At 28.1% G+C, this 11,509-nt stretch overlaps 2 protein-coding genes across 3 annotated transcripts; one reads left to right on the plus strand and one right to left on the minus strand.

The window, feature by feature from the left end:
• Positions 1–3,897: 3,897 nt before the first annotated feature.
• Positions 3,898–8,877, plus strand: LOC117231088 (SH3KBP1-binding protein 1). 2 transcript variants are annotated; one of them, XM_033489177.1, is made up of 11 exons: positions 3,898–4,123; positions 4,278–4,591; positions 4,676–4,831; positions 4,904–5,092; positions 5,163–5,639; positions 5,714–5,830; positions 6,318–6,323; positions 7,333–7,472; positions 7,544–7,730; positions 7,804–8,082; positions 8,156–8,877. In XM_033489177.1, exons 1-11 carry the CDS (start codon positions 4,062–4,064, stop codon positions 8,353–8,355), a joined length of 2,127 nt encoding a protein of 708 aa, XP_033345068.1. In that variant the 5' UTR covers positions 3,898–4,061; the 3' UTR covers positions 8,356–8,877. The 2 variants fall into 2 exon arrangements, with proteins under 2 accessions (XP_033345068.1, XP_033345069.1); XM_033489178.1 differs by lacking the exon at positions 6,318–6,323.
• A 272-nt stretch (positions 8,878–9,149) lies between these two features.
• LOC117231089 (CAAX prenyl protease 2) lies at positions 9,150–11,456 on the minus strand. The gene is made up of 6 exons (XM_033489179.1): positions 11,267–11,456; positions 10,655–10,760; positions 10,451–10,589; positions 10,115–10,351; positions 9,979–10,041; positions 9,150–9,900 (listed from the first exon to the last, which is right to left on the minus strand). Exons 1-6 carry the CDS (start codon positions 11,419–11,421, stop codon positions 9,686–9,688), a joined length of 915 nt encoding a protein of 304 aa, XP_033345070.1. The 5' UTR covers positions 11,422–11,456; the 3' UTR covers positions 9,150–9,685.
• Positions 11,457–11,509: the final 53 nt, after the last annotated feature.

Below are 11,509 nucleotides of genomic sequence, written 5' to 3' on the forward strand. Positions count from 1 at the left end.
GGGCAAACAATTAAATCCTTTGAAATAATGTCATCAGAAAACAGAAGGTGAAATAAAAATGACTTATTATTATCATTACCATTAGATATGCAATAATTGCAATTTTTGATGCAACGAAGTCGGAGTCAGTAAATAGACATTCCGACTTTAAAAATAATTATAGTGAATATATCTTCAATCACAAATATTCAAATTAATTATTAATATAATATCGTTTATATCAGTTAGTACCATTATCGATATTATTAATATAAAATTTATCAGTATCATGTAATTGATATAAAAAAACGCGATATGCAAGAAGACCTATCCTGAACTAATAAATAATACACAGAAGAAATGTTACTACTCACGGATATAACAAACATCCGCGGTCACTATACGCGCAAAAAATTCTACGTAAATTACAACCAATCACCCGTGTCGATTCGAACCTTTCGTCCTACGACATGATTGAGTGACCGGAGGAACAAAAATGCATGCGACTTACGATATGATGCGAAGAACGTAATCATCGATGGTAGACCATGGTGTAGGGTAGGTAGGTCATGGCGTAGATCGTCATCAAGGAGGAGCCACGTAATGCCATAGAAGAAAACTGTAACAAAACATGGAATATTATAATTTGTTCTGAAGGAAAATGTTAATTATTTGAAAAATTTGAAATAGTGGAATATTAATCTCTATTAAAATTATAATGACAATATTCAATTCAAAAATAACAAATTTAAATAACAAGGAATAAAATTAAGTACAGATTACAAAATTATTTACATTCTTGGCTTTTGAAGCCCCACTAGGTTCCTTTCAGGAAACAGGAAGAAGAGGAAGGAGTAATAAACCTTTAACAAAATATGAACTATTATATATAAATGATACATATGTATAAATAATTTCTTTTCATGACTAATTTATTATGAAAACTAAGTGATGATTGATCAAAAAATTTGAGATAATGAAATATGAAATATGAAATATGAAATATGAAATACTCTATGAAAACTTTGAACTTTAATAATAATAAAAAAGTTAAATTGCTAATAAACTTTAAGTACTATAACAATTGAAATTCTGATATTAAAATTTAAGGTCAGATCTTATTTTTTAATTAATAATAATTGAAGCAAAATACAAAGAATGAAATTAATTGGAATATGACACGCAAAGATTGTTACATGCTTACTTATGAAGCATCACCGCATCCTTCTCAAAACATAGGAAGAAATGGGAATTGTGAAAAACCTGAAACAAAACAAATGAAATGTTACAATTTGTTCTTAAAAATATACTGTTCATTGCGAGTGACCGTAAAGAGTTCGAAGGTAATGAAAGATAAAACTCTATTCAAACTTGAAATTTTAATAATAATAAAAATCGAAATTCTGTTAAAATCTAATTATTACATAAATTGGAACGCTAAAATAACAATTTCTAACCTAGGACTGATAAGAATCTAATGATTTTTGAAACATGATAAACATTTTTATTGTGTATTTCAATATTGAAACTTTAAAATTTTATATCAATAGAAATTAATAATAGTTCAATCAAAATATGAATAATAAAATTAATTAGAACACAGTATACAGGAATACTTACATTGTTGAGTTCCAGGAGAGGCTGTATCCTCTTGCGAAACCTGCGACTCTACTACCGAAAGCGAATATTTAAAAAGATGTATAAAACAAGAAAAAAAGGACTATTAACACGTCCGTAGTTAAGTAACAATCGGCGAACACACTGACTCTAATCTCGCGTACAACTATTGTAATTGAATTTATAATTATTGAGCTATTGTGCTCTAGAAAATACAAATGTTATTATGCAGCTAACACTGACTCTACCAACCGCATTGCGCGCGGTCACAAACATTCTCTGAGAAAAGGTTATATTAGCAAGGAGGCAGAGAAGGAGGCTGAACATTTGTTTACGAAATACTGTTGCTTCTCGAAACTTATATACTATATATCGATTATTTATTTTTGTTATCAATAAACAGGTATTCCATATACATATTACATATACAAGAAAATGAAATATACGTGCAATATTTCAAATACTGTTTATGCATTGTAAAATATTTTCTAACATATTTCCAAATATTTATTACTATTCTAAAATATGAAACTAATTCTACAAGAAAAATTCAATTGTGAATGTTCGCTATCAGAGTTTGAAACATGGTTTCTACTAATATATTACATTGTACTTTATGGAGACAATGCTTGTGATAAATTAAACTTTCGTAACTAAACATGACTGAAGTTATAATATATATATATAATATTGAACGAAACGTGTCTGAGCAAATTTTATTCAGTCTCTTCCGAGAAAATAATAAACTGATTTTCTCGTACAAATATATAAAAACATAATGACATCACGATAGACTATCTTCTAATAATAATTACATGATTCATATAATTTGCCATACATTGATATAAAAACATTAATTACTTAATGATATATCCGATTATTAATGACGATCTATATACCCGAAATATTTTTAAGAAATCATTTCTATAATCTCTTTTTCTTTTGTTTTAATATTTTCAACAAATTATACAACTATTTATAAAATAATGTCATTATATATCAATTGTAAGTTATATAGCAATTATGTAGCAAATATCGATTACCTTTGATCCAATAAAAGGGAAAAATAAATGTGTACATACGTTTGGCTTATTGTAATAGCTCAATCATTACCAAGTTTGCATGAGAAATCGACGAATTATTAATTAATTAATATCTATGGCGTCCATTATCTCTTCCGTAAACCCCTATTCTTTATCATTTACTAGTAATCTATAACCATCTGTAACCAGTAAAGAAAACCAACAATTTCAAATAAATGTATGATGAAACCAAAAATTTATAATAATAGAACAAATTATAATAAAATAAAGCAATAATAGAACCCAAATTCTATTTCAAAGACCGCTAATATGAACTATCGACGACTCTAATCGTTAGATATGCAGTCAACTATAAAAGTACAGGCAAAGTTTCGTAAAACTACTTAATTTTATTCAAATGATAATTAATAAGTAATTAAATAAGAACGTACTATTTAAATGAAGCAGATGGGAGTATAAAAATGATGATAAAGTCGAAATGAAAGTACTAATAATGACGGATACTGCCGCAATCTTTGTCCACAAATTTCAGCAATCGAATGTCACCCCGCACCACACGTCTCCTATGAATTGCGAGTGACGCAACATTTTACGCCAATAGAAATGCTCAATTTGAGTTTGCAATATTCTGCGTCAATAGGAACGCTCGATTTGAATTCCCAATATTTTGCACCAATAGGAGCGCCCAATTTTTCTATATAGAAGCGCGCACAAATGTTATCTATTCAAATAGTCTAATTGAATTGGTAAAAAGAAAACATATTTAAGATAATATTCGTTAATAATTATAAATAAAATTATGTTCTTAGTGAAAAGTTTTTATGTGTTATACGACTAAAGCTACTATTATTAAATAAAATATCGTATTAGTAAAAATACCATTACGATACATTATTTCATTATTCATAATATCATTAATAACTATATTTCAATAATTCAAATATTTTAACAAAAAAAGTACAAAATGAAAGATTTGTTCTATCTTGTTTTATGAATGTCTTAATTAAAAATAAAGTTCACTTTTAAAATTATTTAAAATATAATTATAAATTATAATAATTATAAATCAATTAAATGTTTCTAATTGAGAACAATTTATTATCACTGTTTACTTTGCTATTAATTGATGTATAAATCATAACATTTTTATTTTGTAACACATGCTAAGGTTATTTTGTGTTACAGTGATTTTAATTTAAACCAATACCACACACACACATCTATATGTGTAGATAGGTACCTCTCTGTGCTTATATGGGTTTCATTAAAGCGACACTCACTGTGCAACTGTGGAGCTAACCATAAGTTGAAGTTATTCTCTTGTTCGTAACCTATCGAAAATAGAATGTAATTCTTTTTCGTTTTAGAAATATTAAAATAAGACATGCAACATCAAAATAAAAGTTTGAATCACTTATAATAATGGCTGTACCACCTTCTTTTGGACTTAGTGATATTGTACATTTGAACGTTGGTGGAACAAGGTACAAACAAAAGCATTTACTTTCTTTCAGGCATAGTATGATAAATATATAATCTTTTTTAATTGTTAATCGACAACTAAATGCTATTATAAAATTTAGAAAGTGATACTTTTCAAGCTATTTTTGTAATTATCTGAAATTATTCATTATCTAGGTTTTCAACATCAAAGCAGACGCTAACATGGGTTCCAGATTCATTTTTTACAGCTTTATTAAGTAACAGAATTGCCAGTCACAGAGATGAAATTGGTGCATTATTTATAGATAGAGATCCAAAATTATTTTCTATTATATTAAATTATCTTCGTACAAAGGATATTGATTTAAAAAATGTAGATCTTCGAACATTGAGACATGAAGCTGAATATTATGGTATTACTCCATTGGTTAAGAGATTAATGCTATGCGAAGATTTAACTCAGTCTTCTTGTGGAGATGTTTTGTTTTATGGTTATTTACCACCACCAAGTAAGATTAATCAACCCTCTTTAATTAAGAAAAATATATATAAAATGCAATTGTACTTAGATTTTATATATTATAATTGGAAAGGTATACCATTGCAAGAACCTACCACTGTTGCATCAAATGTAGGAGATGTGTCTGTTCATGGCAGAAGTCCTGCTAATAATACGAATTCCAGAGCGGATGTACCATCTACCTCCCAAATTACAACTCCTGGAACTTCTAATAGCCACAATAATAATGGTACAAAACATATATTCATTAATTTTATTTATTTATTAATTACTGCAAACATTTAATACACATTTACTTTAGGACAACAAAACCATAAAGGAGTACTTAATAGTCATATGCGAAATTCTTCATTAGATTATAGAATCCAACAAAAAGGCTTACCACATTCACGTACATCATCTCTAGATTTAAGACATGTTAGGAATAATTCAGCAGATTTAAATAAATTGTATAAAAATGATATAAATTTAGTATTTGGACCTCAACAAGGTAAACATATAATTATTTTATTTGCAATTCTAGTAAAACAAATAGTATTAAAACATATTTTTTTATATAGTTTCATCATGGGTTGATCCCTTAAGAGTTCAGATCATAAAAGCACATCATAATTGGATTGTAATTGCTTATGCTCATTTTATAACATGTTATCGACTTAAAGACTCATCTGGTTGGCAACATGCATTTACTAGTCCTCACATTGAATCAGTAATTGAAAGAGTGGCAATAACATCAAAATTAAGTACCAGTGGCGATGTTAAAATGGTTGCAATTTCTTATGGAAATCAGGTCAGATTATGGAGTATTTCAGCAAATGGAATGAAGAATATTGGTACATTTAATCTAAATGTTCGTGTGGAATATTTATTTTTTATTGGGAGCCAGTTAGTTGCTCTATCTCCTACTGACAAAATCGGTGTATGGCATGCTATGACACATCATTGGCAAATACAAGATGTAGTACCTATTCTGTCATTTGACACAGCTGGTTCGTTTCTTCTATTAGGCTGCAACAATGGATCTATTTATTATATTGGTAATAAAAAATTATAATACCTTTAAAATAAAATAGATTTTATAATTATGACTGAATAGACAATTAATTTTCAGATATGGAAAAGTTTCCTTTAAGAATGAAGGACAATGACTTACTTGTAACTGAATTATACCGCGACCCAAACTATGATCCCATTACCGCCATATCTGTATATTTAACACCAAAAACATGTAAGTCTTAATATTCATTTTTCATATTGCAATATTATACTGATAAATAGTTAAATATAAAAGTTGTAGGCAAATGATAATTAATTTATGGTTCGTAACATTGAATATTACAGTATCTCTATTCCAGAAATATCTTTTCCAGTGACGTACAAATAAGTGGACTAAAATTTAATTATTAAATCTGCTTGTGTATTGAGGAATGTAATAACAAACGTCACTTTCATAGTATATTTTTTTTGCATTCTGTAATGATTGTGCGACTTTTTTTTATTATTTATATGTCATTAATTCTAATCACAAATTTCATTATGTATTTGTTCTTTGTAATAGAAAGTCTAATTTTTTTTTAGTTACATCAATAAGTGTCATATTTATTCAAGTACAAGTATCTTACTTTTTATTATAAAGTTCAATGCTGTATTTGAATATTAATAAGAGTTTATTATTACATTCTTTGCTTCATGATTTCGTACAACTGGATAAATAGCACAAGGCAAGTATGGGTCGATATGACAATGTTCTACAATATTATCACATCCAAGTCATAGTTCAAATTGACATATACATATTTCTCTACATTTTATATTGCATTGAACATAACACATTACTTTGAGTACTAGTATTCATACCCTTCCTCTCCAGATATAGTATATCATTTTGTACCAAATCAATGCACAAGTTCATATTCATATATTGCTTTTAATAGCACCTTTAATTAAAATCCTTTATGCATATATTTACATACATCAAAGAAGTAGCTTTTATTTATATAACTTTAAATTAGAACATACAAAAAAATAGTAATATATATTCAATCAACTACTGTCAAAAATACATTTAAAGCACTAATAATTATTTTTGTCTTAGACTACACACCCCGCTATCCTTATGCATCCAGTTGTACTTATTAACACTTTTATCTTTTTCTTTACTTTATTACGTATGTCAAGTGACATAATAATATATTTATAGCAGCATCTGAGAGGGGAAGGAAAGGGAATAAACAACATATACCTCTGCTTGCATAGTTATCCTTTGTTTTAAACAATTCCAAATGCATATCAATATTATTTTATTTATTACATACATCATAATTATAATTTCGTTATATGCATTGTAAATATTTGTATACTTACCGTTTTTTCTAGTATATATACATACAATTTTATTAAAACATAAATAATATACATTTCCTCCTAGTTAAAAAACATTCAAAATGACTGTTTATGAACATTTATTCTTTCTTAATCGTCATGTTGTAACGCATGTAATATGTACATAGGTCAATTATTAACGAAAATGAACATATCAATTAACGAATATAACGAATATATTATAAATGTATCTTCTTTCATTACTACAGTTTTCAATATATGTAATGTCGGTATCGTGTCATTTACATTTTATATTAAGACGTAGTTACATTAAAAGATTTTAATATTTTAAAGAGAAATAGTGTAGAATAGTGTAGAATACTGTAATTTTATAATTTTTTTATGCAGCTGTCTGTGGTAATTGGATTGAAATTGCATATGGTACAAAATCTGGCAGTGTTCGAGTTATTGTCCAACATCCTGAAACTGTAGGACATGGCCCACAACTGTTTCAAACATTTACTGTACATCAAAGTAGTGTAACAAAAGTATGTATCATATTTACTTCTATTAAAGTGAATTTGTAAATTGTCTACGTATGTAATAAATTATATTGTAGGTAACATTGTCAGAAAAATATTTAGTATCCGTTTGTTCAGAATATAACCATGTTAGAAGTTGGGCAGTAACGAGGTTCCGAGGAATGATTTCTACTCAACCTGGTTCAACACCAGAAGCTAGTTTTAAAATTGTATCTTTAGAAGCAATTGAATCTTGCATTAGTTATAATGCTGGAAATGACTTTGGTATGTTATTATATGAAAAATTATTATGATGTTATTAACAAGCAAAAGTTAATTACTTCACCTCAAAACTTAGGACCATTTGGTGAACAAGATGATGAACAAGTCTTTGTTCAAAAAGTTGTACCTGAGACAGATCAATTGTTTGTACGCTTAGCGTCAAATGGAAAGAGAGTCTGTGTAATCAAATCAGTGGATGGTAGTATTATAAGCTCCTTTTATGTGCACGAATGTGAAGGATCCAGCCGTATGGGTTCAAGACCCAGACGTTTTATATTCACTGGTCATTCCAATGGTACCATTCAAATGTGGGACCTTACAACAGCTTTAGAACCATCTTTCTCTTCTACTCAAAGTAATATCCTTATTTTTTTCTTTTTTAATGAATATAATAATATCAATTATAATACCAAACATGTTGATTGTAGATGTCTCTGGTGGTCCCACGCCAGAAGAACTTTGGAAATTATTAGATCAATGTGATTTAAGTAACAGCCATTCCTCAACGCCATGTATTAGTCCATGTCCATCACTTATATCTACAGGCCCAAGTATAAAAACTAGCAATGTACTATTTCTTAATCAATCACAAAGTACTGAAGCAACACCCGGACCTAGTCAAGTATGAAGGTAATACAGAAAAATGTATTTTATAGAAATTTTAAGAACTGATTTTTTATATTTAGAAATGATCTTCTTTATTTCGAATCATTAGCAAAAGAATATTTACAGTTACAGTTCCTAATATAACAATTTTAATAGTTATAAATAAATATATTATTTAAAATAAGGAACAATAATATGCATTTTCTTTGCATCACTTGAAATTTTACATTACATATTGTTCTTCAATAAATGATCTAATATTATACAAGATACAATTTATAATTTCGTTCTAAAGTAATTTAAGGGTTTTACGATTGTATATTCTATGTTACTATGTTATAAAAAGAATGAATTCATTCATGTTATAAATTCAGTTCTTTAAATATATTTAAAGTATATCAAATATCAAATTTTATCAACAATAAATTATGACTAAAGTGTATGCATCAAAATGTACAAGATCAAATACATATCTGTTTTTGATCACATTTATGACATACACATGAGTTCTAAAATGGTTTTTCCGAATAAAAGAATGTTATCTCAGTATATAATCTTTTATATATTTCCGTGTATTTCTTTACTATATAAATACTTATACACATTTATGGCAAATATTGTAATACTGTTATCTGTTATTTCTGTGATTTAAATAAACAGTAAATGTATGTATTGCTAGTTCTTATATTAATGTAAATATGTTTCTGTATATGTAAGTAGAAAACAGTTAAGTAAATTTAAAATAAAAACTTTTTCATACTTGTACATTATATCAGAAAACATTTCCAAAAAGATATATTTTTATGGAAATAACAATTTTTTTATCAGTTCAAAATAACACACTGTTTATTGTAACAATGTCATATCTTTTTAACTTTACAATATTTTATTAACATCTTTATTTTAAGAACTTTGCCTAAAGTTCTATTGGCATTCATGATTATAACTATGTAAATTGAATTAAATTTGAGGCACTACGGTGATTTTATATTAGTTCTATATTGCATGATTAAGTTGCCTATGGTAACCTTTTTGCATAATAATTACATTATACAAAACATGTTCACAAAAATTAGAACTAAAAAATCTTGTATTACACAAATTTGATTAGCTTCTAACTTATAAAAGTACGTCTGTGTTTGATAAAATTGCACTTATATGTAATTATATCTATTATATAATTTGCAAAACAGTCTCGTCAACTTGTATGAGATACATTTTGTTAAGTAACAAATACTTCTTAAAAAATATCATGCAATATAAATTCTTAAAACGATATCAGTTCAAGTTAGACTAGTTTTTTTATAAAAAATTTACATAATATTAGTGACATTGTTGCAAATAAATCACACTCATATAAAATTTTTATGCCAAAATAAATTATTATAAAATAATCTTGGATTTGTCATTGGTGTCAATAAAAAACACCAGGCTACTAATCCAATTACAAACAAAGAAAACAATCCAGCTCTTTTTAAAGGATCTTTAACTGCAACAACTTCAGAAAGATCAGGACATCCCATATGATTACAAAAAGAATGTGCCGTAAACGGCGCTGCTAAATGTCCTATAAAAAGTTATAAATTGTCTTTAAATAAAAAGACATATAAAATTAAATAAAAAATAGTTGGTAAAAATACTACACCTGTTTTAGCAAAAAGAAAGGCAGCATATGCACCAAACAGTGTCGTAAACGCAAATTGGAAACCTACATCAAAAATATATTATGACAAATTTAATAGTATACTTGAGTTAAATTGAAATTAAACGAAAGTACTTACAAGATATAAAAAGGGCATGTTTCAGATTCATGCCTGCTTTCACCCTGTCTACTACATGATGAAAATGAGCAACACCAAAAAATAAAGGACATACAAATATGGCAGTAGTTGGTGTAAAACATTGCAAAAGCAATGGTAACATACATGCTCTAAATGTCCATTCTTCAGCTAAAGGAGCAACTACTAGATTTCTCCACCATATTATTGTTCGTACACTCCCAAGCCAATACATAGGCTCTAAAATCATTAAATATATATTTATAAAGTAGTCTCATAATTATCAAGTTATTTGATTTAAATATTTGAGCCCTTCTATAATCATTCCAAGATACTAACCAGTATATAGTCTCCAAAGTCCATTGAAACCTTGTACACATATTGGCCCTAGAAATAGTATCATTGTTAATAATAATGGTATCACAATTGCTTGAATTAAACCAGGCCATCGCAGACCCAATAACTCCCAAATTGTTGCCTAAAAGTTGTAAATTACAATATGGACTTTACTATATAATTAATTATATCATTATATATAATTACCTTTTGAAATACTTTCTCATTTATTCCAAAATACAACAAAGCAGGAGATATAAGGGACATAATAAAAACGCTAAAAAATCTTTTTTTTATTACAGTAGGATGTTCCCTGCAATAAAAAAAGTTTCACTAGTGTTTTATTGATTTTGCGCTTTTTCTTAAAGTATTACTTTTTAATTAAAACTTTCGATTAACAGTAAATTCTCCGAAAAGAAGTAGGATTTTAATGTCAAGCGGAACTATAATAAAATTTCCAATATTTAAAAAATATATAGTTAAACGTTTGAAATCAATATTATTGGCAGTAAATAGTTATCGATATAGTGATTTGACACAGTCGATTTGAAATGACGCGCCAATTATAGAAGAAATCGAAAGAAAAAGTTCGCCAATAGAGGCGCTGTAGATTCGATTCTTGTCCAGAAAAGCGACTGCGTGAATGGGAGAACCAAAGAGTAGACATATTCATGTTCTCGGCCGACGTGAATACAGTTACACTTTGTTCGTGGTTTCCTGTGGTTCACTGTTAAAGGACCGATAGAGAGAGCATACACGGTTCAACAAAATGGACATTTAAAGATTAACGTTTATCCAGTTGTTAATCGGCATACATACCTACTGTACGGAGAATTCCATACATAGAGACTCGCGACATACATCACCGATAAAACGAAACATGATAGAATTGCGGTTATGCAGGATAAATCGGTATTTCGGCCCATGGTCTCCATAACTCCATACTGATGTTGGTTGCTTGTGTCGCGATCCATTGCAGAAGAGGGAATCGGTAAGGGGTAGAAGGCAAGAGAGAAGGATCGCTTTGGTAGGAGGGAGGTCGGCGAGGAAAGAGGGGAGAAC

Source organism: Bombus vosnesenskii, unplaced genomic scaffold (genome assembly GCF_011952255.1).
Source record: "Bombus vosnesenskii isolate JDL3184/JDL3185 unplaced genomic scaffold, Bvos_JDL3184-5_v1.1 scf7180000013270, whole genome shotgun sequence".
NCBI classification, from domain to species: domain Eukaryota; kingdom Metazoa; phylum Arthropoda; class Insecta; order Hymenoptera; family Apidae; genus Bombus; species Bombus vosnesenskii.